Source organism: Corvus kubaryi, unplaced genomic scaffold (assembly GCF_017639235.1).
Source record: "Corvus kubaryi isolate FWS band 111438036 unplaced genomic scaffold, C.kubaryi_AGA036_p1.0 37308, whole genome shotgun sequence".
NCBI lineage: Eukaryota > Metazoa > Chordata > Aves > Passeriformes > Corvidae > Corvus > Corvus kubaryi.
The window spans coordinates 20,869,028-20,895,321 of NW_024581096.1; the positions used below are offsets into that span (position 1 = coordinate 20,869,028).

At 45.7% G+C, this 26,294-nt stretch overlaps 1 protein-coding gene across 1 annotated transcript; it reads left to right on the forward strand.

The window, feature by feature from the left end:
- Nucleotides 1–8,939: 8,939 nt before the first annotated feature.
- Nucleotides 8,940–24,157, forward strand: LOC121664979 (urea transporter 2-like). The gene is made up of 9 exons (XM_042028776.1): nucleotides 8,940–9,058; nucleotides 14,904–15,066; nucleotides 15,781–15,970; nucleotides 16,369–16,497; nucleotides 17,587–17,779; nucleotides 19,406–19,553; nucleotides 20,151–20,285; nucleotides 21,230–21,279; nucleotides 22,298–24,157. The coding sequence occupies exons 1-9, from the start codon at nucleotides 8,966–8,968 to the stop codon at nucleotides 22,472–22,474; spliced, it is 1,278 nt and encodes a 425-aa protein (XP_041884710.1). The 5' UTR covers nucleotides 8,940–8,965; the 3' UTR covers nucleotides 22,475–24,157.
- Nucleotides 24,158–26,294: the final 2,137 nt, after the last annotated feature.

A 26,294-nucleotide genomic window follows, 5' to 3' on the forward strand; every position in this document is an offset into this window, starting at 1 on the left:
TAGGCTGGAAGTTTCTTGTTGGAACAATTATAATATTCTGCTCTATGTTAAGGCCTAACACATTCATCTCCTACAACATACAGGCTTGTGAGAATGGATTATTTCCTTGGGAGCAGCCGTGCCCTGGGTGAGACTCACAGCCCTACCATCAGGGCAAGGGAAGAAGAAAGGGTGGGTGTTGCAGTGGGGATCCTGCAACACGCATATATCAAACCAGGAGTCCCGTGGAAAGGAAATATATATGGACAGACAGATTCTTGATAGCTGTTTCAGAGATGTTTATTTCTCCAGCCGCATGGCCGGGCCTCTGCCGAGGAACTGTTCCAGTCACGGGACCAAGGGTCCTTCTGCCCGCGCAGGGAACACAAACCAACCAATGGGAACGAGGCTGAGCAGGGGCAGGGAAAGCCCTCAGGGCCCCTCTCCCAGGGCTACACGGCAGGGGAGGGACCCCAACACCTCACCCGTTTTATTTTAATAAAAGGAGAATGAAAACAACTGGATAAACATAACAAGAACAGTTTCAAAACAAAACAAGCCACCCTCCTGAGTCTTTAAATGTCCAAACAGATTCTCTGGAACATCTTAGGGCTGACAGAAGGGAGACAGAACTCTCTGAGCATGCTTTGTGGGGAAACTGAGGCAGGAGAGGGTTTAACTTCTTCCCTCCCCTTTTTCATCCCCCACTCGGCATTGGAAAGGGATTTGTGGGGAAACAATTTGCAAAAGCATGGTTTTGTGAGGGAAAGCATGGATGAAAAAACGGATTGGGAATACACTGGGGGTAATAAGACATAGGGCAAAAGGGAAAGGTGGGATTAGGAAAGGGAAACTGTAGGGGGGGCTTACAATGGAGATATTGTCTAACATGACTACGATTTTTAGCATATATACTGCCTTTCACAGAAACACCATCAGGCCCAGTGACCTGTGATGCTTGTAACCCTTTTCTACCTCGTATAATTTTGAATTGCACCACCTCTCCATCTCCCAAGCTTGGGATGCATTTTTCAGGGTTATTCTTTTTAATAGCAGTTCTATGCACGAATATGTCTTGCTGGTTGTCACACCTTGTTATAAAACCATAATTTTGCTTAACATTATACCATTTTACTATCCCTAAGGTCTTAGCTACTATGATCTTTTCCTTTTTCCGAGTGGCTGCTGTTTTCTGTCTCGCTGCGTCTTTGCTCTCTCTTTCGGTCGCTCCCGTGTTGGAATTGTCGGGGGTGCTGGTGCCTGCGCGCTCTTCCCGGGGTCGCGTTCGGGGCTGCGCGGGCCGGGCCGGGCCGCGCCGCTCAGTTCTCCGTGCGTCACCTCCTCTGGTCGCAGCTTCGCTGCCGCTGCCAGGCGCTGTACCCACGTCTCGGCCTGGCCCCCGAGCGACGACTCCCCCGCGCTCCGCTCCAGTGCACGTCTCGGCTGGGCGCGGCTCCGTTCTACCGCCGCCAGCCGCCGCCCGCGCACCGCCCCTCTCGGCCGGGCATTCACGGGGCTCGCTCCACCACGCGCTGCGCGGGGCCGGGCGGGCACCGCCGGGTCCCGCCGTGCCTCGCTCCGCCGCCGACACTGCGGCTCGCGTGGCTCCACCCACGCACGGGAACTGCCTCGCTGCTGCTCGCAGAGCGCTCGGTGCATGTGGCCTGGGCCGCACGGTCCCTGCACCAGGCTTCCCTTCGCCAGGACACAGCTGACATTGCTCAACAGTCTCGGTAACTAAATAATATTCACGAAAATATTCTTCCATCGGCATATATTTTGACTCCAGTATTAACTGTGTCCAAATGGTTTTCCAAAAGCCCTTGGTAAGAATTAAATCCCAAGAAACATAGAAAAAGTTCTTAAACAACCATGCCAGGAAGTGTTTCAGTTCTTTTTGAGCTTGAATCAAGCTAAAATTTACAAATCGTTGTTCAAGAATCATTTTAAGTTTAAGATAAATGTCCATATGCGGCTCTGAGAGCCAAGAGTCTTCCCACGGTTCCTCCATAGTTTAGATATGGAATAGCAAAGCAAAACCAAGAAGAGGAATCCAAAGTTTCCAGGGTTTACTCACACAAATCAGTCGCTTAGGGATCGGGGATCGTTCTGCTCTCAATTCTCCACCATTTTTTGCAGTGGGGATCCTGCAACACGCATATATCAAACCAGGAGTCCCGTAGAAAGGAAATATATATGGACAGACAAATTCTTGCTAGCTGTTTCAGAGATGTTTATTTCTCCAGCCGCATGGCCGGAGCTCTGCCGAGGAACTGTTCCAGTCACGGGACCAAGGGTCCTTTGCCTGCGCAGGGGACACAAACCAACCAATGGGAACGAGGCTGAGCAGGGGCAGGGAAACCCCGTGTCTGTGCCCTCAGGGCCCCTCTCCCAGGGCTACACAGCGGGGGAGGGACCCCAACAGGTGGGGAAGTTTATTAAGCTGAGAGTAGATGCAGGGAAGTTAAGTGAATTGATTCTGAAACTGAAAAAGTGAATGAAGAAGCAGAAAAACACCTTGCCTTGTGTCATAAAAAAGAGGCAAGTCTGACCAGCTTTGGCATTTCTAACAGGATCCTGCTGCCTTGAGGTAGATTTGGAAAAGGAGCCTCTTTGAATTTGGGCTTTTCCTTGGAGCCAGGAGAACAGGTTAGGGGTTTGAAGTTGAAACTTAGAATTATTTGAGTTTCATTTTCCCATCTTTACTGAAATACAGCAATACAGTCAACCTCGGGCTTCCAAACCCCTCCAGTATTTCAGATTGTTTCAATATAATGGCTGGACTCAATCATCTCAAAGGTCTTCTCTGAACAACAATTCTGTAATGCTGTGATTCTAATAGGGCTGATTCAGTCTGCCACGCTAGAGATGACCAGAAAAACAAACAGCCCTGGGCTTCAGACTCCTGCAGGAACCAGAGAGCTTTTCTCTCTCTCAGCTCCTGAGTCCCAGGGCTTGCGACTCAATCTCATCTCCACAGGCATCCAGGCCAGCCCAGAGAAATGTCCATGGCTGGTGGGAAAAATGATCCAGCTGGCTGGAAAAAGGGAAGGGGACACAAAACCAAACAAGTGGAACCTGCCAGAGCAACGCACTAGGCTTTTCTTTGACCTGTATTTCACTGGGTTTCATGACACACATGGCTGCCTGGCTTTCCTGGAGCCTCAGACACATTTCCTGAGCTGGACACCATGGGCACTTCTACCTTGGTGAATGGGATGGTTCCAGGAGTCAGGTCCTCATCCCCAAGCTGCTGAACCTCCAGTCCTTTGCATGTGTTGGCCTTGGCTAACTAGTTCCTTTCCAAACAATTCCCCACTCCTACTAGCAGCAACATTTTGAACAAATACCTTGAAAAACTTGCAGCTGAAATAGAGGAGTTGTTTTCTACCCCAGCACTCAGAGCATCAGCCTGCAGGAAGAGAGTCTGCACCTCTGCCTGAAGCTGGCACCTACTTGCCATCACAGAGCAGAGCTTTTTTCCACACTACTCCAGCTGTAAGACAACTACAACCCACTCTTCACCCTCTCCCAGGATACAGAGACTGTGGCTCTTAATCAATAAGCTGGTTTCCAGATATCGCTTATGCACTCTTGGAGCTGCACGGGCTGAGAAGGTGAGTCATGAGAGCTTGTCAAGGTGGACAGAGAAGACAGTGGGTCTCCAGAGAAAGCAGGCAGAAGAGGGCACTGATGTGAGTGCATTAGGACAATTTTGGGAGCATACATCACCAAGAGCAGATAGGTTCAAAGCACAAGGAGTTTGGGCTGTGCCCGGGCCAGGGAACTGCTGCTTGTGAGCCCTCTGAAACGGGAGATCCGCTGCGATTTCCAAAGCTGCACATGTGGCTGTGCTGGAGTCACACCACGAGAGGGAGACGGACACCGGAGAAGCCAGTGCTCTGCTCCAGCCACTCACCCAACCCCGTCCCACTGCCACTCAGAGGAATGCCAAACAGCAGCTTTCTCTAGAGAATTTTACGGGCCAAAATGCAGGGATAGAAGCTGCCCATACCAACTCGGCTGTTGAGCCACCCTGTATGCACCCAAAACTATTTCCCTCAGCAAACAAGTCCAAGATTGTGACAGACCCTGTGGTGCTCTGTGTTGAAACAGATTTTTCCACTCTTCACTCGCTCGTAGGAACGAGATAAAAAGCAATGTGGCCACGGACGCTGATGGGGGCAGCCTTGCTCCTCCAGGTACTCTGGCTGTGGGACAGGTCAGTCCATAGTTGGCCAGAGGAGCTGTGTCCTCAGCCAGGACCCGGGCTGAGCACCACTCACCCTCAATGCACTGTGTGGATCTCTCCCACTCCTGCCATACTTCTATTACCACTGCCAGCTCTCCACACACCTCCAGAGGAGCCACAGACTGGCAATAATTCTGGAAGTGAAACATTAGGTTTGATCATATTCAGCCCAGATGAGCTGCAAAGGTCCCTTACCTCACTGTAGCCGATTTGGAGCATCACCTCATTTTGACATTCTCTTCCATAACATCCTCACAGACAAGTTAATGAAGTATGGGCTAGATAAGTGGGCAGCAAGTTGGACTGAAAATTGGCTGAATGATTGGGCTCAAAGGGTTATAATCACTGGCACAAATTACAAGTAGAGGCCAGTAATTATTGGGGTAACCCAGGTGTAATAATTTTAACTTCCTAATTAATAACCAGGATGTCGGAGCAGGGTGCACCCTCAGCAAATTTGGGGAAGGCACAAATCTGGGAGTAGTGTTGTGTTGGGAAAGATGGAACAGGAAAACCTTGGAAATATGATTGCCTGACAAAAGATTTTGGGAATATGAAAACTACAGGCAACATCGAAATGAAAGCCACTTTTGAAATACCAGGTCTTAGTTACTGAACAACTAGAAAACAATGGTATGGCCACTGAAGTAATCCCCTCTTGATGAAACAATACCCTCTGCTTGCAAACAGGTCCAAGGGTCAGAGCAGACCCTATTAGCTCAGCAGAAGGGGTCCAAAGAGTAGTTTTTAGAAGTTAAGATGTAACACTCTATGGTAATATAAGGACTCTTATAGGCTGTATGTAAATGCTATAGGATTTGTATCTTGTATTAGATTGGTTAGTGACAATTAGAATATTCAGTACAGAAGATGATTTATTGTATTGTAACCAGGACTTCAGACATTCTCACTTCTGATTCTGATTCTCACTTCTCTATTCCTCTCTTCCACTTCTACTCTTACTTCCACTCTTGCTCTTACACCCTCTCTCTCTCTCTCACCTGCTTACTCTCTTGGGCCTGCTCAGAGCTGAGTCTAGCAGCTCTGAGCAGTGCCCCAATACCCACGCCCTTTACAATAAACCGACTGTGTACCAAGACCTGCCTATAGAGATCTCCATCCGTCTCCGTCCCGACCGAACCCGCCCGTAACCTACAGTGTTGGGTATACTAGAAGGCTGTGTTGGCATCCAGAGGGTCCTCAGTAGGCTGGAAAATATGGGCTGACAAGAACCCCTTGAAGTTTCAGAAGAAGTGCAGAGTCCTACACCTGGGGAGGAACAGTTCCATCCATACATGCTGGTGGACATCCAGCTGGAAAGCAGCATGACAGAAGAGGCCTGGAGGGTCCTGGTGGTCACCAAGGTGACCACAGTCCAGCAAGGTGTCCTTGAAGCAAGATAGCCAGTATCTCCCTGGGCACCATTAGGAGGAATGTTGTCAACATTGCCAGGGAGGGGATCCCTCCCGTTCACTCACAACTCTGGTCACATATCACATATTCACACCCAGTCTAGCAAAGGCAGACCAGGACTCAGGGTTTAGCAATCTGCAAAGCTCCACACACGGATTTACACCATTTTAAAGCGCTTGTTGAAGTCCAAGAGCTGATGTAGCTCCCTGAGCAGACCTAGTCCCATTGGTAAAACCTGAGTCAAGAAGCACAGACAAAAACAGCAGTTAAAGGCAATCTGCTACCAAGTAATTTTAATTCTTCAAGGCCACTGAGCCTTGAGAGAGGAGTGAAGCCAAAGTGTGTGAAGCTGAATTAGGGCCATTAGAATCTTTCCGGGCACAGCTGACCAGTTCAAGCTCTGTACCCACCTAATGCAGCCAGACAGCTCCTGCCCGGCAAGCTAAACCAGTCAGGGATCATTCAGCATTTTTCTGGTGCTGCGTCTGGTTGAGATCCAATGACCAGCCCCTGTTCTGACCATGGCAAGCACTGGGCTTGGTCCAAGGGATGTTCTCAGAGACACCTTCCCTCAGAGCACAGAAGAAGAAACATTCACCAGCTTTGCCAGCAGAGAACTGATGAGGTAAGTCACAGATTTAGACCTCCTAAGCTTAGCTGCCAGACACCAACACCAGCTGCCTTGTCCTCAGCACCAAGCGGTCTTCACACATGCCTAAAATCAAGAGGCAGCTCTCTAGTCCTCTGTGCTACCGGCATGCTCAATTTGCACACATTTACATGGTCACCCAGAGCTGGTGGCCCACTCCCAGGCAGGTGATAGGTGACAGCTATGTGACAAGCACATGGCACATCGCAATCCTTTCGCCTAGGAATGGCCATTGCTTCTCCAGTCTTCCCACCTTGAACCCCAAAGGATACCTACATCCTTGAGTGGCCCACCCTGGACGTTAGTGATGGGCGCCAAAATTGGCACTGAGTTACACCTGGGAGGTTTTCTATCATTCCCACCTTTCCACATCAATCCTATACAGAGGGAATCTCAGTCCTCAGGCAACCAGGAGTGCTTTGCCTAGGGCACACAGCTGCAGGCAGGTATTCTTTCATCCTTCCTCTCCAGGAGCTGGCTGCACCTGGGATCCAGTGATTTCGTCACATGGCACTGGAGATCTTCCCTGCTCTGCCTCTAGCCCAGAGCAGGCTGCTGCCAGGGACCTCATTCCCACACAGGCATCAGCAGACTGTGATCCTGTTACTTATTAACCAGCCCTGATAATCTAAACAATACACCTCTCCAAGACATCCATCACTGACCTGCCAGCCAGTGCCTTTTTTGTGTCACTCCAACCTGTCAAATACTCCATTAAGGCACAAGAATCAGACAGAGAGGTCCTGAATCTGGTTCCTTTGTACCAGGACATGTGGTGACAGGACAGATGGGAGTGGCTTCATGCTGACAGAGAGCAGTTGAGTTCAGATATTATGAAGAAATTGTTCCCTGTGAGGGTGGCGAGGCCCTGGCACAGGCCCTGCCTGTGCCTGCCCCATCCCTGGCAGTGTTCCAGGCCAGGATGGACGGGGCTTGGAGCAACCTGGGTAGTGGAAGGTGTCCCTGCCCATGGCAGGGGATGGAATGAGATGGGCTTAAAGGTCTCTTCCACCCCAAACCATTCTGGGATTCTGTGACCCTGATATTAGCTCAGTTGGTCAGAGCATGGTGCCAATATCACTGAAGTTGTGGGTTCATTCCCTGTATTCCATTTACTTAAGAGCTGGATTCAATGACCTTTGTGGGTCCCTTCCAACTCAGAATATTCTGTGAATCTGTGATTCCCTGGAGGAAAGAAATACCCCACAGCTCCACAGGTGGAAGCAGCACAGCCCAGGAGTGAGCCCCGTCTGCACTCTGTGCTGCACCCCTTGGAGGGAGAGCTGAAAAGATGTTGCTTTAAACAGCTTGAAGCCAGGCCTGGGCATCCCTGAAACATGAGAGGTGTGAAGCTTAAAACTCAGTCTGAACAGACCTCCTGTGAGGCTCTCCCATCCAAATTACCCAACGCATTTCCCTTCTCTGTACATGCAAGGGTTCATCTCGCCGGTAAGAAACCAAAGGCAACCCAAGGAGAAATTAATTGTAAAGGGAAAATATGTGGACTGCACATGTGAAGCAGCTTCCCCTGCAAAATTTCATGTTCTACTGGGTGCAAAGGAATAGGATGGCAGTGTCTGGTTCACTCACAAGAGCTGCTGCCTATTTGATCAGAGGAAGACTGGCTCTTGCAGCAATGCTGAGCTGACAGCTTGTATCAGATGCCCTCCTCTTAGGGGAGAAAAAATTGCAGTCTGCTGTTAAAAACATCTCCATCAAAAGAGATGCACCCTGGGAATGAGCACAGTGAGAATAAAGTCACTCCAGCTCATGTGCATGCTGAGACTGTTTCCACAGGGCAGGAGGAGGCAAAGCCATAAAGTTTAGATGGGTTCTGGTTCAACAATAAATCATTCTCTCCAGCACCCAGCTCAATTTGCAAGGTTGCTTCTCTCAGCCATCACTGGGAAAGAGTCCTAAATTTACTATGGCTTAAATTAGCCTAAAAGGTCCCTTAAGTTCACCAGCTCCTTCTCTGCCCTTTCTCCTATGTTACTCTTCAAGACTACCCTCTCCAGGCTCTTCTCTGCCTTTTGCAGCACTTTCACAGCCTTATAAACCTCTCAAATATGCCACACTTCTGATATTTCAGATTCCTCCAGCAGGGTAGGGAGGACAGGTTAAAAAAAAAAAATTAAAAAAGGAAAAGAAAGAAAAATACCCCTTGAATTTCTCAACTAATTGATAAAAATCAATTGAACAATAGAAGATCACCAGGTCTTTCACTGCATTTCATTAACAGACTATTGCTTCTGAAAACTACCCAGAAACAGGAAAACTTGACAGGCTGCTGAACACAAAATGCTGTGTTGTACATTCCCAGGTCAGAATTTTGATAGGGAAAGATGCTAAGTTGTGCTGGATAAGGAGGATAATGCTGGAGAGGTCAAGCTCAGGTACACTGAAAGTCCATTTTAAAGCCCTCAGTCCTTTTAAGTGGTAGAGGAGGAGATAAGGCAGAGTTAAAGGAGAATTAATTTTAAAAAATAAATAAAATAAAATAATTTTTAGAAAACCACATCAGGGAAGAGGACATTTGGATAGACTGTTGGCAAGAGACCCAGGAGAGAGCAAGAGGAAAGGTGGAGAATTCAAAGGGGAACCTTCTTAACATTCACTTGGAGCTCTCCAAGTGGGAGGAGAAACAAATCAGTAATATCAGGACAGGAGCCATGCTAGCCTATATAAGCTGGTGGGACATTTTCTTTTTCCCTACTTCTGTCCTAGCCAGCAAACCTACAGCTACTCCTGAGCTCATCAGAGAGGTAAGAGCACTCTGTTCTTTCCTTCTAATGCACGATGTTACTGACTTACTTGGGTCTTTCCTCTCCCTCAAAACACCTGGCAAGCAGCATTTGAGCAATCCTGCTGAAGGAGAACATCTGAAGCTCAGGAGGGGCACAAGAATATCAGTTATCAACAACCTTCTAGCGGGGTGAGGATTTAATAGTACTGCTTAGCCCAGGCAGCTGAACCTTGGAGGAGAAGGAGAAAAGAAAAAGAGAAAAAGAAATAGCCAGAACTCTTTAACATTTCCTTTTACTGCCTTTCCATTCTGCCAAATGAAAATGCCCAGAGAGTAAAAATACAGAGTTGATGTGATAGTGTCTCTGTATTTCTCTGCCCCAGGAAACAGATCTCTGAAAACTGAATTGCATATGGGCTTAATGAATATTTAAATCTGAGGGGTAAGCTTTCTTTTGAACTAATACTTTGAAATATATCTTCTATGGGAGAACCTGAACTCTTTTTTTCCAGTGGGGGTCAAGTGCATTATAACCTGTTTCGAGGATTGTGCTTGTGCATGCTTGTGCTCCTATGCCTAACACAATATTAATCCAGCTTTACTACACCCCTAGTAACATTACACGGGCTATGCTGGAATTAGAGCTGCTGAGAGTCTGGCCCTTTCCTGCTATTGTGCTTGGATGCAGGAATTCCTCTAAAAACAGGCTGCACACAGAGCTTGGCTGCCCGCAGACTTCACAGCAACAATTCAGAGAATGCAAGAGACAATGGCTGCAATTGTGCGGTAGCAGGTCCTCGGGTCCTTGGACAAACAAATACCTCACCATAAATTAAACCCTCAGAGAAACCTGAATTTTGGCAGGGAGAGAGGAAAATTCCAGAAAGAAGAGAAAGCACTAGATAAATTTGCTGCATTTTCACAGGTAAAAGGCCAGTGTCCAGCTTGGAAGCACTCATTACCTGGGAGTATTAATTAGCCAAATTAAAGACACTGTCCCTCTCCCAGCTGCAAGCACAACACTGTTCTTACCATGCACAACACAAAACGAAGGTGTGGCCAGGCTTTTCCCTCTTCAGCAGGTGAATAGAGGAGTATTTGCAGGGCCAGATGCTGCAGGAGTGCAGCCCCAGCACAGAGCCTGCTCCACGGCAGCTTTAACAAGGCATGACTGAGATGCATGGGTATGGCGTGACAGGGAGGAAGTGCACACAAGTGGAAGGAAAATTGATTTAGGGAGACACGGGGTTGCATAACGTCAGTACTTTGCTACAGGACATTTATTAACTCTGAAAAGATGATTAAAAAAACAGGATAGATTAACATCTCGGCCCTGCGATGATTTAATCTTTGTAAAAGAGAATCATCTTTTATGTGTTCTCTTTTGTTTCATGGGAAGCTCTCACTTCCCATGGAAATAGTTTTAAGTAGTTTCTCTGCACTCACAGCACACTACAAATCACTTGCACTTGCACCACTGAGACGAAAAGTGCATTCAGACTGGCTCTGCCTGGGTTCTGCTGCTGCTCCTGTATCTCACCAGTTGCACACCAACCACTACTGAGAGCTTGCGCTACAAGACTGGAACACCTCTCCAGAGCTTACATGAGATGAGGCAGTGTGTTCCAAGCTGTCTGTCTGAGAACCGGACTTAGTCTTTAAAAAAAAACTTTTTCCCAGACTAGTAGAAATCAGGAATGAAAAAAAAAACCTACCAAACCTGCCCCCCTGCGGGAGCCAAGCAGTCTGTTCCAGCAGAACACTCCTTCTGCAATTATTTCCATTTCCTTCCTTTGTGCACTAAGAAAAAATAACACTTTCAGTGAAAATTATGTGTTTGCACAACTTTAATAGCAGGTCTTCAAAAGACCTGCTGCAGACCAGCACACATGGAATCCCCATCAGAACATGTACACTTCAGTCTGCATTAATATTCAGACTTCGCTGTGTTAAGATTCTCTGAGCATCTCCACAGTTCTGAGATAAGACACCTTTTGTATTCTCTCCTTTCTTAAATACCTGCTATCACCTATGCCCTGAAACAATGTAATGTGTTAACAAATCATTAATCTGAGCATATAAATGGTAGGTACTGCTTTGTAAAATCACTAAAAATGCCTAAAAGCTATTATGCTGGTGCCGGTTTCCAAGTGCTTCACTACTTCTTTACACTCTCATCAGACATCTCAGTAGCAGTAGTGCAAGTCTGTGGATGCTAAAAAGCAGGAGCAGAGGAATTTTCCCACTGCTGAAGCATTTTGTGAAGTTTTCGTTTCTCATGCTTTAGCTGAGAAACAGTGAAAGACGGTTCTGTAAACTAACTCTCTCTCTTGCACCTGCACGATCTTGTTTTGGTTTACTGAAGAAAATATTTTGAAATAGGCATCGTAGCATTCAGCCAATCACTCTGGGAGGTGTAGGGTCAAGCACCCAATAATGTCATTTCTCTACTGCGAACCAAATTATATAAACGAGGGGATAATTAATGAAATAATTCCTGGAATTCCATGTGGTGATTATCGCTGTCCCTGGAGACAACAGCGACACAAGTCCTTCATACTTTGCATTTCTGAACAGGTGGGAAAAGCCTCAGGGCTGTGGTGACAACACAGTCCCCTCACACAGGATGTAGCCCCCTCACAATGCCTGGGATGGGATTCAGAGAGGCCACGAAACCAGTGGGGCTGGATCTGGGTCTTTACTGTGTCATGAAGACCCCATCCAAAACCAAAGGTTCTCTTGGCCTACACTCATTTCCAGCCAGCTGCTCTGCAGGTGAGGAGGTTGTTCAATACTGATTTCATTCTCCCTTAGCATAAATGATCACAGAATGGTTTGGGTTGGAAGGGATCTTTAAAGCTCATCCAGTCCCACCCCCTGCTATGGGCAGGGACACCTTCCACTATCCCAGGTGGTTCCAAGCCCCATCCAGCCTGGCCTTGGACACTTCCAGGGACGGTTCAACCACAGCTTCTCTGGGCAATCTCTGACAGGGCTTCACCACCCTGACAGGGAAAAATTTCTTCCTAATACCTAATCTAACCCTGCCCTCTGTCAGTTTGAAGCCATTGTCTTTTGTCCTGTCCTCGCTACATGTACTACAGAGCTGACGAATTCCCAGTGGTTCCTCTCCAGAGAGACACATCCCTAGATCAAATGGGACTGCTTGGGGGTTGGGCTAGATGAGCTTTAAAGGTCCCTTCCAGCACAAAGTATTCTATGATTCTGTGACATAATGAACACGAGTTTGAGCAGCACTGCTGGGCAGAAGGTAACCACGATCACCCTGCAGCCTTTGTGACTCTGAATACTCTGGTACGCGGGGCATTCATTGAGTATCAGGTTTGAGACAGGTTAGTGCAAGTGACTCACCAGATCACCTGGTCTTTTTGCCGTGCCAACTGCGGTGAGCTGGCTTCATTTCTGCCCATGGAAACCCAGAGCAGAGGAGCACGGCCAGCTCACACTTGCATCACTGCCCTAAGCATGCACTTAACTGCCTTTAATGGCAAAGCAATACATCAAGTTTTGGTGAGTTCAGGCCCTCAGATTCATCAGTTTTTTCCTCCACTGTGCAAGTGGACTGGGCTGTGACTCCAGCACTTCACGTGCACATTACACCCTGTTCTGCAGACTCCTGAGTGCAAACAGCTCCTCGCTCAGTGTGCAGGGAAACACCCAGGGAACGCCAGCATGGGTCACACAGCAACACTCTGCTGTGCAGCAGCACTTCATTTTACATGTTAGCAACAGCAAAAGCCCAAGTTACATAAAGAGGGAGATCCTTTAAAAGGAAAATGTAAATGCACTTACACCAAATGGAGAGCATTTATCTTGGCTGGAAATTTTGATTTAATTGAATGTACATTCAATTCACTTATTCCAGAATAAAGTATGAAAAAAGTAAAGGTTAATGAATTAAGATAATGAATTATAACAGAGCCAAAAAAAGCCTTCCTGCATCAAGACACCATCCCCAGCAATGCTCTTTCCTCCTTTTCTCTTTTTTCTTTTCTCTTTTCTCTTTTTTCTTTTTTCTTTTTTCTTTTTTCTTTTTTCTTTTTTCTTTTTTCTTTTTTCTTTTTTCTTTTCTCTTTTCTCTTTTCTCTTTTCTCTCTTCTCTCTTTTCTCTTCTCTCTTTTCTCTTCTCTCTTTTCTCTTCTCTCTTTTCTCTTCTCTCTTCTCTCTTTTCTCTTCTCTCTTTTCTCTTCTCTCTTTTCTCCTCTCTCTTTTCTCCTCTCTCCTCTCTCCTCTCTCTTCTCTCTTCTCTCTTCTCTCTTCTCTCTTCTCTCTTCTCTCTTCTCTCTTCTCTCTTCTCTCTTTTCTTTTCTTGCCTTCCTTAAAATCCTTACCTTCATGTCCTACAAAAGCCAAACTCAACACTTTTCTGTATATACTGGTCCTCTAATCAACCTCTCATATGAAACCTGTCCTTGTATTAGCTGGGTTCTTCCAGAAGGTAGAAAATGTCCATTTCTTATTTATGCCAATATTTACTGCTTCCTGTAAGGTCACCACCAGCCCTCCAGTAACATAAGAGTGAGAAACTGGCCAGGATGTGCATTAACCAGGCATTCCCCTACACAGACCCAGAGCTGATTAACCACACTGGAGGGTCTGGAAGTGCAATGCCCAGGGGTGAAGCAGCTTAAGTTCTCAGCACCTGTGTTTCTGAACTATGGGTTCTCTCCCCCAGCTGCCCACGAGGTTTTTTAGTAAAGTTTTGAGTGAGTCAAGGACTAACACAAGATCTCTGTGTCTGTATCATCCTATTTAGACTATCAGCTCCCAACCTAAATTCACTGCTTCTTGCACAAGCTGCTATTCACCAGTGAAACCTGAAGCACCTCTGGTTCTGTATTCACACAACAACACACTTTGTCTGGTGTTTGCTGGATAATTACCAAGAATTAGTTCAGTAAACAGAGTATGCTGCAGGAACAGGGTTTTTTATTAATTTGCTGACTTCCTATTCAGAATTGGTTCTTAGACAAACACTGATTTGGCTGTAGACACTGTTTTTTACTGTTAGGTGTAAGCCTCTGATCCACGTGCCTGAATAATCCTTTCTAGGCTGTATGAGGTGCCAAAGGTATTCCGGCAGCTCCTTATCCAAGGGACGTGTGTCCCAAAGGGCACCCCATCTCCCAGCCCTGCACCCCAAACACCTTATCTAGGCCTAAACACCTTTGCTGGGCCTATAACAGTCCCCTACCTTATTTAAACTTTTTATAGCACCTGCTAAATTCAGTAAGTGTTCTTTTCATTAGTCCCTGAGGGTTTCTTACTACGCATGTTCCAACATGTGGTCCCCTATCTTGTCCCAGCAGAGAAGAAGGTGACATGACTAAGGCAGAATGGAAAGCAAGAACTGTGAATTTGGGCATTAAACTCTTGAATCAATGCTGGGTACTTCTAAAGATTGGGCAGTTAAAAGTACAGCTCAAATGAGAAAAAGAAATGTATGAATGCATGTGAGTAATGGAATAGGGCACCGTGGACAACCCCAGGCTAAGCCCATGCTCACAAGAAAGGCTGAACTGGTCCCAATAGGTGATTATGAAACTGAATTTAGGTGCCTAATATTGATGCCTGATGGATAAGTTCAAGCTGGAAATATGGGTTAAGCAGCAGAGAAACTTAATAAATGAAACATCTTCTTATAACTGCATGGAAATCTGGGAGGACAGAGCACGTGAAGAGGGAATGTACTCATGGAGACATAAGAATTAGGTGTTCAGAGTAAGGATTTTCCTCTTTCTGGCTCCAAAGTAGCACACGGTGAGCAGTTATGTGGTAAAGATCAGACCAAAAAGAGACATTGTGATGAGCTTTCTTTTTTTTCCCCTTTCATTTTACCAAAGGTTCAGAAGATCAGCATGGAAAACTGTGTTGATGTCAAGATAGAAACCAAGGGGGAAAGAATGCCAGTGAAGCAGAATTCACTGAGCAAAGGTGGGAAGAGTTTCTGCAGAGCTGTGGGTTACCTCACTGGAGACATGAAGGATTTTGGAACCTGGCTAAAAGGTAAACCTACTTCATCGTGACTAATGACATCAGATTCCAAATAAAAAGTACATGAAAGGAGTAGTAACTTCTCAGGGATGTGATTCAAGTTAGAGTAGTACAGAAACTACCTCTACCCTGATTTATGTCCATTTTGTAGGGGAAGAAATCAGCTTTGTGCAGAGATCCACATACTGTTTAAATCTTGGGGATGTCTGAGATGACATTTACCTCCCAACATGCCATGTACAAAGCGAGTTTAGTCCCACAGAACATAGCCCTGGATGGTTATTCTGTGCTCTGCCATTCTTCATAACACTCCAGGTCCTTTCAGCTGAGCAGTTTCTGTCAAGCCTAATGCCACTGTGAAGTTAAATTACACATAGGTAGGTGTGTTTGGTCCCTGTAATAAATCAGCAGTGGGATACACACACTATTTGCCATCTGAGCCACAGACATCATAAATTAGCTGGTTCATATGAATCTGGTCCAGGATACTTTATAACACAGGGTTCTGGCAACCTCACTGTTCATCTCAGTTTTCCAGCTGTAAGACTTCAGTGCAGACCATAATAAATCCCTGTCAGGTTTTACAGTCTCGTTGATTCATTGCTTCAGTCATGGTGCCAAGTCCCACTGCCAAAACTCTTCCTGAGTTTCAAAAATACATCCCAAATCAGTACCATCTGCAGAATTTAGGGGGCTTGTTTTACTACTTAATTTGATCTTTTCCAGACAAACCTCTCATGATCCAGCTCCTTGACTGGGTGCTGCGTGGGATATCCCAGGTGATGTTTGTCAACAATCCCCTCAGTGGGCTGGTCATCCTTGCTGGCCTCCTGCTGCAGAACCCATGGTGGACACTCACAGGATGTGTGGGAACAGTTGTCTCAACTTTAACAGCACTTATTCTCGGTCAGGACAGGTAAGTCCATCCTTTTCCACCTCGAGCAGCCACTTCAGTGCTGATTTATGTGTTAGATGTGTGATGTGAATGAAAAGCTTGAATTTAGTGGAAGGCATCCGTGCCCACAGCAGAGGGTTGGAACAAGGTGATCTTTAAGGTCCTTTCCAGCCCAAATCTTCTATGATTTTGTGTATCTGGTCTGGTAGGACCAGACAGATCCTCCCAGCAGCCACACCTGGTGCAGAGGGACAGTGGATAAACCTGCAGAAGGGGGAAGTGCTAACCCAAGCGTGCAAAATCAAATGTCCCAGCAGGTCATCCCCACACAGAGCCACAGCTGGGTGGGGAGGGAGGGCTGATGTGAGCACAGCATCCTCAGGGGAGAAGATTTCAAGACAGCTGTTCCCTCCACACAGATCAGCCATAGCAGCAGGCCTGTATGGGTACAACGGGGTCCTGGTGGGATTGCTGATGGCCGTCTTCTCTGCTGATGGTGACTACAACTGGTGGCTCCTCCTGCCAGTGACACTGGTGTCCATGACCTGGTAAGTCAGATGTCTCCTCTGCTTCTCCTTCCAGCCCCAGAGTCCCCACAAGTGAGACTGAGCTGTTGCATTTCTGTGCAGGCAGCAATGGAAAGGGAACAAAACTAACACATATGCGCTGCTAAATCTGCATCATTATTTACACTTTTAAACTCAGATGTAATCCAGAAACAAATAAAAATACCCACATAATCACAAATAATCCAGTGGGGAAAACAAAAATCAATGGCTGATCATGCGTAATTCAATATTCTAAATGTGAGTCATATTGCTGTGATGCATCAATTCATTTCTGTTTCAAGAGGAACATTATTTTCACCATTTCCTACCATCATCAACCACAAGAGCTTCATCTATTTAAGTCACCATATAAAAATGTCATGAAAATTTACTTCTCCAGGCACAGAAACAGTTCGGTGGTCCCTAGACATGATGGTTGACGCTAATCAAAACAAACAACTACTAATATTTTACTCATATATATGGCACCATAATCTGCTAGGTATTTGGACAGAAAAAAATGTTGAAACCTGATCTTTGACCCCAAAATGTCTATCTGAAGATTGCTAAAACCACACGTGTAATTTGTCTGCCTGAGGTTCATGCGGTGTTACAGTCCCTTTGATGTCAGCTTTTACTGCTGATCCACAAGCTCTAGCAAGGGCACACAGGCACATTCACAGCTCACTCAGACCCAGCATGGGTGTCCTAGTCTCAGTCCACTTCAGGTGCTAAAAAGAAAAAGGTAAACACTAGGACTGAGTGGGGGAATAACTCCTTTAAAGTGCTGGATCCTGTCTCCTTCATGCTCACCAAATTCACCATATATATTGACATAACATGACAGGAATTTGTACATTGATAACTGCCTTTAGAGGGGGTAGGAAATTTATGGAGTGACCCTTTCTAATCTCTGATTCGATTAGTCAGACTGAGAAAATTAAACAGTTATGAGGAGGGGAGCGGGTTTTTTTGTTTATTTTAAATAGACCAAATTTTCTGGAGATGGGTTTAGGGCTGGATGTGGTTCTGGTGTGATTTTTGCCTATCTGACAAGCTTCTAGTGAGACCATTTTGTTCTTCTTTCAGCCCTATTTTCACCAGCGCTTTAAGTGCAGTTTTCTCTAAGTGGGACCTGCCTGTTCTCACCTTGCCTTTCAACTTGGCCTTGACCCTCTATCTGGCTGCTTCAGGACCACACAACCTCTTCTTCCCTACAACTGTCATTCATCCTGCCACGGCAGCACCGAATATCACCTGGGCAGATGCTGAAATCACATTGGTAGGATGTCTTCAGGATAACAGTCTCCTTCACTTACAATTAAAAACACTATAGAAATGTATTATCTGCCTTTATAAATTCCTATGGCTTGGGTTGGATGGGACCTTAAACGACCTTCCAGTCCCACCCCCTGCCATGGGCAGAGACACCTTCCCCTATCCCACGTTGCTCCAAGCCCTGTCCAACCTGGCCTTGGACACTGCCAGGGATCCAGGGGCAGCCACAGCTGCTCTGGGCACCCTGTGCCAGGGCCTGCCCACCCTCACAGACAGCAATTCCTTCCCAATATCCCATCCATCCCTGCCCTGTGCCAGTGGGAAGCCATTCCCTGTGTCCTGTCCCTCCATGCCTTGTCCCCAGTCCCTCTGCAGCTCTCCTGGAGTCCCTTTAGGCCCTGCCAGGGGCTCTGAGCTCTCCCTGGAGCCTTCTCTTGTGCAGCTGAACACCCCCAGCTGTCCCAGGCTGGCTGCAGAGCAGAGGGGCTCCAGCCCTGGAACATCTTTGTCACCCTCCTCTGGACTCACTCCAATAAGTCCACCTCCTTTGTGAGTGCATTATGGCCTGGCAATACAAAATTTGATATAGAAGATGGGTATTATCCAAAGTATAAGGGTTTACTCTAGGAATTAACACTTTTGATAGCTTGAAAATGAGGATCTTTTCATTTGCAGTTGGATCTAAGTGTATATATCATAATCTTCAAACTCTCTTGAATCTAATTACCCATTTCTATTTCTATGCATATACTAATCATCTCCCCACAGCTAAGGTTGTGCTGAGAATTCCAGTTAACTCACAGGGTAATATTAATTTTTCAGATATAAGCTGTTTATAAAATTGCATTTTTCTGATTAGACATGAGCAAGAAGATATTACTATGGTAGAATGGTTATAAGCTTGGGTACAAATACTCATTGACATACTTTTAATTTATATTTAAGTGGGACCTTTCCAAAGAAATATTTTCTTTTCCTGCATTACACCATAAACAATACAGATACCAGAGTAACTATTTTCTTCTAAGGTACAGCTGATTATTTTAAGAGGTTCCCAGGAAGTGGTTAAGAAAAGGAAGTTAATTGACACTCAATGGAAACCCACAAGTGACATTTCTCAAAGAACATTTGCCGTGGTGCATAATTTTATGGGGACTATATACAGAATAGTGCCTCAAAACCACCTCTAAGCTGTGACCAATCTGGGTTCTGTCCCACCAGCCCAGCAACTCCTGCTCATATTCCTAGTGGATCCCAAGGGAACCATCCCCTAGATTCCCTGTCAAGGTCCATATGGATATGTAAAAATGGTCAAGTCAGCAGCACATGTAAAGAGGATGATTAAACCCTTTCACAAAATATTTACTCTTGATCTTAGAGCAAAAACCTGGCAGAGGAGCTCAGGGCTAGGGAACAAGCCATGACTCATTTTCATTGAAGGGGAAACCCAGTGGAAATGCCCTGCTGTCTCCCGAGACGTGTCCAAATGCTCCACTTAGAAAGAAAGACTGCATCCAACAAATGCCAAATATGAGCCTGGCCAAGAAAAACAAGTTAAAAAAAAAAAAAAAAAAGGTTGCAAATCTGATAACAAATTGTCTTGTTTGGTTTGTTTTTTTAATTTCTACAGCTCCTGCAATCGATTCCAGTCGGCGTGGGTCAGGTTTATGGTTGTGACAACCCCTGGGCTGGGGGAATGTTCCTGATTGGTTTATTTATCTCCTCTCCACTCATTTGTGTCCATGCAGTGATCGGCTCAGCAGTGGGGATGATGGCAGGTAATGATTTGGCTTGTGTCACAGATTTATATAAAAGCATGGAGAATAAAACAGGAGCTACAATAAGTGGAGCACTTAAAATCACAAGTATTTCACCCATTGGAGAATGGCTGCTTGAAAACAAAATATATTCAGCCTTCTGTTTTAAGAATTCTTTTGATTGACTTCCCCATTCTCTTACCCTGTTTTATGATGGCAGAAACCTTCAGAACAAATTAGTGTCTTTTGTGCTGAGATGAATTTTTACCATGAAATACTTAATTTCTGGGTGTATCCTGGTGGTTTTAGGGGCAGATCAATGGAAGTCAGAGCCATCATCCTGAATGTTCAGGCCTCAGGGCCTTAAGATTCACACATAGTCCCATATATGTTTTGTTGAAGTCATCACTAAATTCAGCTCAGGAGCAACAGGGAAATTCTGCCATGACTCTGCTAAATTAAAATGACTTAGCCCTTAGACTGTAGCAACTTGACTACAAACAGCAACTCCATCTACAAATGATGGCTAGAACCCTTGAAAATCTGTGTTCATGCCACTTCTCCATCTATTCTATCTCTCTGGCTGAGGAATGACACATCTCTGACTTTATTTTCCAGGGCTGAGCTTAGCAACACCGTTTAGCCAAATCTACTCGGGGCTGTGGGGCTACAACAGTTCCCTGTCCTGCGCTGCCATCGGGGGCATGTTCTTGGCCCTTACCTGGCAGACACACCTCCTGGCCATGGCCTGTGGTAGGTACCCGGCAGGTTTTCATCTCCCCTTGAAGTGAGACAGGATGCCTTTGCAGCAGAGGTGGGCTGGAGCCAGATGAGCACCTCCAGGCAGGCAGATGGATGTACGTGAGGCTGACGAGTGGTGAAGCTGGATGTTGAAGCCATGGCTTTAACATACCCTGTGCTTTCATTTTCGGCCAAGAGCTATGTTTGAAGCAAGAGCTGTGATCAGTGGATCTGTGTTAACTAAGGTCTTTGAAATCAGATGCTTTGTTTTGAGTCATTAATTGTGTTTGTTCATTCATTGCTGGATTAATCACGCTGGTTTCTTCCAGCCATAGATACCAGCTCAAATTCCTTCTTTGAAGAAGGACTCTTTCAGAAGAGTGGAGCTCAAGATCTGTCCGCAGCTGTAGTTAGACAGTACACATTCCCCATTCTCTTCAAATGGATCAAAGGCATGAGCTGGGCAACACAGCAGGACGGAAGAATTATTTATAAGGCAATTCCATATGAAATTTCAATATCGGAGTGAGCTGGGAGTGAAGCTATTGCTGATTCAGTGCTCATATAAGAAAGATTTAGCTCTGTATGTCATTGACCTACCTTCAAGCCCTGGAGGCAGGACAGATGAGGGTGGAAGGGTTATTTTCCTATTTAACCCTATCCATCAAGCTACGTATTTTCCATGTCAGTGCATTTTTCAAAAGCCTGTGATACCATAGCACATTTGTCATCACTCCAGTTCTTTCTGTTTGCTTGCTTGTTTGTTTGTTTTGCCCTTTCCATAAGCTCCAGGTTGGAGGGGACACAGTGTTAAGGAAAGGGTTTAGCAGGGTACTGTCCAGACAAGGGTCATAGTCATTGGTTGAACTACCCAAGGCAGAATGAGGGATGTTTGCCCTTGCTGTTCTACTCCATGAGCAACAGAAATCACCAGGAACTACCTTTCTTTTTCACAGCTCTCTTCAGTGCCTACCTGGGAGCAGCAGTGACCCACATGTTGTCTGTGGTAAGTAGTGTATCAGCTAAGGGCTGGTTTCCAACTCTGAATTTTTCCCTGGCTTGTCAGACAAAACACCAAGACATGGAGAAAAATTCAGGCAAAGGCAGAAACAGTCTGGGAGAGGGGTTACTCTCTGCCCAGCAGGTTGGTGTGATTCCCACTGGAACAGGCCACTTGGAATCATCACGTACCACTTTCCATCCTCAGAGTTTGCATGAACTTCCACAGCTCAGCTGTAGACACTTATGAGATCACAAAATCATGGAATAGATTGGGTTGAAAGGCACATTAAAGCTCATCCAGTTCTACCCCTGCCATGGGCAGGGACACCTTCCTCTAGACTGGGTTTTTCCAAGCCTCATCTATTCTTGAACATTTCCAGGGATGGAGCAGCCACAGCTTCTCTGAGCAGCCTGTGCCAGGGCCTCACCACCTTCAGAGCCAATAATTTCTTCCCCAAATCCCAGCTAACCCTGCCCTCTAGAAGAGGAGAGCCATTCTCCCTTATCCTGTCCAGGCCCTTGCCGAAAGTCCCTCTCCAGCTCCTGGACCCACTTTAGGCACTGGCAGACTGCTACAACATCTCCCTTCTTTCAGAGATTTACTTTGTGCCTGAAGCAATTGGAAAAAAGGGCCCTGCACATGTGTAAAGAAACATTAAATTTGGGTTAACTTATTCTCCCAATTGCCAGAAGTCAGTCAGTATAAAAGCCCAGGGAAAAGCTGAATGTTTCCAGTATCCACTCTCCTGTCTCATCTCCACCCATTCCTACCTCATGTCCGCCCAAGACCATGGCAGATGCACGAAGGGCAGGCAGCCCTCTCGCCAGAGCTGGTAGATGTTGCAGGCTAGTGCACAATGTTGAGACCTCATAAAGAAACTCAGTCTCCCTAAGGAAAGACTCAATGTAAAACCGAGTCTAGACTTGCTTCAGAAACCCTGTTCCAAAGTGGCTGGCTCTGAATGTTACTCAAATAAACCAAAGACATGTAGTAAATAGGTGGTTTGTTATTTTCTTTGCAGTTTGGGGTGCCATCAGGAACCTGGCCCTTTTGCTCGTCTGCGCTGACCTTCCTGCTAATGACCACAAACCACTCTGCAATCCAAAAGCTGCCACTCTCCAAAGTCACCTACCCAGAAGCCAACCGAGCTTATTATCTGATGATGAAGAAACATGAGAGGTCTTGCTGTGAGGCATAGAGACACAAGAATAGAGATACTCAGCAGATTTTAAGGCAAGAGCACGAGGTATTTCCCCAACAGACTGTGATTTGTGTGCTACAAAGTCCAACATCACCTTCTGCGTGGAGAGACTTTTTCCACCGCATCTGTTTGTTCTATTAAGAAGATTTCTATTAGGTAGGACTGTGCTTTGCTGGAAAGATCTTTCCCAAGATCAATCTGTAATGATTTTAAAGCACACATGTCTGAAAAGACACTTGAATTATAAGCAGCAGGAAAAATGACTTATAAGCGGAAAAGAAAAATCTCTGTGAAATTGAAGACACAGCAATCAGACGTAAAGAAATAAAGAGCATCTTTCAGCATCTGAGGGGACTTCAAATTAATGGCTAAAACTAGCTTATGACAGCAAAGCATCTTAGAGAGTTTCATTGTAGCAGAGAAATGGAATAAAGAGCACCCTTTGCCAAGTAAAAAATAGATTGTGAAGGATTCTACCTGGAGGGCCTCTGAAACCCCATGGAGAGAGATGTTCATTAGCAATCATCAAACATAAGACGGACATGATTTTTGTGATTTTTGTCTTAATCTCATGATTTCTCTTAATACTTGAACTTGGTGATGGGTTAGCAAAGGAGGGGACAGCAAGAGAGTCATTGCTGCCCCTTTTCTATGCAATAAAATGGGTCTGTTCAGTCAATGCACAGATAGAACTAATTTGAGCTGTTCTTAACCTTTCTCCCTACACTGCCTCCCTCAGCCCACGAATATCAAACAGCAAAATGCTGTACTGTCCCAGCCTGCTGTTAAAGCTCGGGAGGCTCAGGGGGGACCCTGTGGCTCTGCACAACTCCCTGACAGGAGGGGGCAGCCGGGGGGGCTCAGACTCTGCTCCCAGAGAACAGGGACAGGATGAGAGGAAACAGCCTCAAGTTGTGCCAGGGGAGGTTTAAATTGGATATTAGGGATAATATCTTCATAGGAATTGTTATCAAGCCTAGAAACAGGCTGTTTGGAGCACTGGAGTCCCCCTCCCTGGAGGGTTTTAAAGGCCTTGAGATTGTGGCACTTGGGGACATGGGTTAGTGGTGGCCTTGGCATCAATTCTGTGATTCTGTGAAGCTGCTGCTCTGCCATTTCTCTCTGCCTCACAGTGGGAAGGGGATGTTTGAGGACCACTCCAGCAGAGCTCTGCAGGACACCAGCCATGTGCCGCCTCTGTCCAGGCTCCCAGGGTACGCAGGTAGGGAAGGGGGAAGCTGGCCTTGCACCCAGCAGTGCTGATCACCTCAACAGGCATTAACTGTGCCACCTTTCTGCCTGGCTCACTGACATACTCTGTCTCATGTTGAAGCTGATACCTTCACCAAAAATATTGCATATGCTCAGGTCGTTCAGCTGACAGGAGCCTACACGCAGTGACATCACTCCAGGAAAAGCAAATCGAAACCTGTTTTTCTTGTAGCAGGTGAAATAAAATCTAACATTATTTTTGAGTTTGAGAAGGGAAAAAAGCCCCCAAACCATGTATTTTTGCATACATCACAAAGTTCTGAGTGTAAAATATTTGTGATGAACTGTTGGCAGTATCTTCTGGTGAAGTTTTAGGTTTTCAGATGTTCAACAGTATTTCTGTATGGCTGACACTCACTTGTAAAATGTAGCATTTCCATGATTTACTTAATAAATATCTACATAATATTCTGTGGGGTTAATTTCTCAAACAAACATTCATACTTTTTTGAGTTCGGTATAAGTTCCTCTCTATTTGTTATCATTAAGTTCTCCCAAAGATAGGTTACCTCTTAGACAAGTAGTGTAGAAGACATAGGAAAACAAAATTTTTAAATCAGTGTGTGTGGGATGCATAGGAAACTTTTAAGTTCTGCTCTTTGTGCTTATCACAGAATCATAGAATAACAAAATTATTTGGGTTGAAAGGGTCCTTGTTACACCCCCCTGCCATGGGCAGGGACACCTCCCGCTATCCCAGGCTGCTCCAAGCCCTGTCCAACCTGGCCTTGGACACTTCCAGGGATCCAGGGGCAGCCACAGCTGCTCTGGGAAACCTGTGCCAGGGCCTCACCACTCTCACAGGGAAGAATTCCTTCCTAATACCCCATCTAACCCTGCCCTCTGTTGGTGTAAAGCCATTCCCCCTGTCCTGCCATTTGAGGCTTAGCCAAAATCCTCCTCCAGCTCTCTTGGAGCCCATTTAGGCACTGGCAGGGGCTCCAAGGTCTCCTCAGAGCCTTCTCTTCTCCAGGATGAACACCTCCAGCTCTCTCGGTCTTTTGGCATTTTGCTGCATCAAACCTTCTTAAACAAGGTGCAAGTTCTGCACAGGAGGCAGGATCAGCCCAAGGCATAGCACTGGGCCAACAGAGCTGTAAGCAGAGCTACAAAATCCTCCTCCAGACCAGGCAGTGATTCATTCCTAGGGAGATGCTGGACAGGCCCCCAGACTGGGGTTAGATGAGGTCGTGTTCTATCTAGAACATACCTGGAGCAGGACCAGAGGGCCATAGAGATGCCCTGGGGTCTGGAGTCCCTCTGCTCTGGAGCCAGGCTGGGAGAGCCTGCACAAGAGAAGGCTCTGGGGAGATCTTGTTGTGGCCTCTCAGTACTTAAAGATCTCTTTAAGAAAGATGTGGACAAACTTTTTATCAGGGCCTGTTGCGATGGGAAAAGGGGCAATGGTTTTAAACTAAAAGAGGATCAATTCTGACCAGATAAAAAGAAGAAACTTTTTATGGGTAGGGTGGTGAGGCACTGGCACAGGTTTCCCAGAGATATGATGGATGCTCCATCCCTGGAAAAAGTCAGGGTGCAGTTGGACAGGTCTCTGAGCCACTTGGTGTAGTGGAAGATGTCCCTGCTCATTGTAGGGTGTTGGACTGATGACCTTTAGGTGTCCAGCACAACCCAAACCATTCTCTGTTTCTATGCTTTACCAAAACATAATGTAAAAGGGTATTTTAATGTCTGAACTGAGATCTCCCACCCAGGACCATGCCCGGAGAGGCAAATCTACAAAGGCCGCTTTCACTCATGTCAAAATGTGCACCCGAATAAGAGAACATAATTTATGTCCAGTGTAAATCAGCAGATTTCCTCTGACTGGTGGTATTCCAGCCTGCTGTTGCTGAGCAACAGGGACATTTTGGCAGTACCATAAAGAAATCATATGCACAGAACTGAAAAACAACCAAAGATTAAGGCCATGTCCCAGCCATTTAGAAAGATTTTGCACATCGTTCAGAATTAATTCTACATTTTACACTATCTGGAGAATTTATTCTTCCCATGTTAACAGCTATTTGGAGATTTGACATGTAAGTCAGTCAGAACACGCATATTATGCTTTTTCCCATTATCGTTCAAAACACTGTCTTTGCTAACAGAACTAATTTATCTCATTACTGAAACCTTTCTCTTTTTTTTTTTTTTTGTCTTTACATCAAATAAATGCTATTTAGATCACCTATTTTTTTTTCAAGCACTCTTTTTTCACTCCTGTTTCTGATACACATGTGATGCCAGACTCATAAGAAACACTTACGCTGGGCAGAAATCTTGGGATATTTTCCTGGACTACCTCCTTCCCAGTGCCAGCAAAGAGATGTCACTGTGCTTAAAATTCTGACAAGAAATACATATTTGTATATATAAAATAAGCAAATACTATTAAAAATAATTCACAAGAAAAAATTCATTAAAAAAATAAACAAAAACATAAATAAATAAAAAGTAAAATTTAAGAAAAAAAAAAACAAAACAAAACCAAGCCCTAACCACCTGGAAACATCTGCTTGGAGTCACATTTTATCCAAAAGTC

Excerpts from the sequence above, each read along its gene's own strand:
- LOC121664979 (XM_042028776.1), top strand. The coding sequence starts at position 8,966 with ATGCTAGCCTATATAAGCTGGTGGGACATTTTCTTTTTCCCTACTTCT. Across the intron at positions 15,067-15,780 it reads TTTTGGAACCTGGCTAAAAG|ACAAACCTCTCATGATCCAG; the intron begins GTAAACCTACTT and ends GATCTTTTCCAG. Across the intron at positions 17,780-19,405 it reads CAGATGCTGAAATCACATTG|CTCCTGCAATCGATTCCAGT; the intron begins GTAGGATGTCTT and ends TAATTTCTACAG.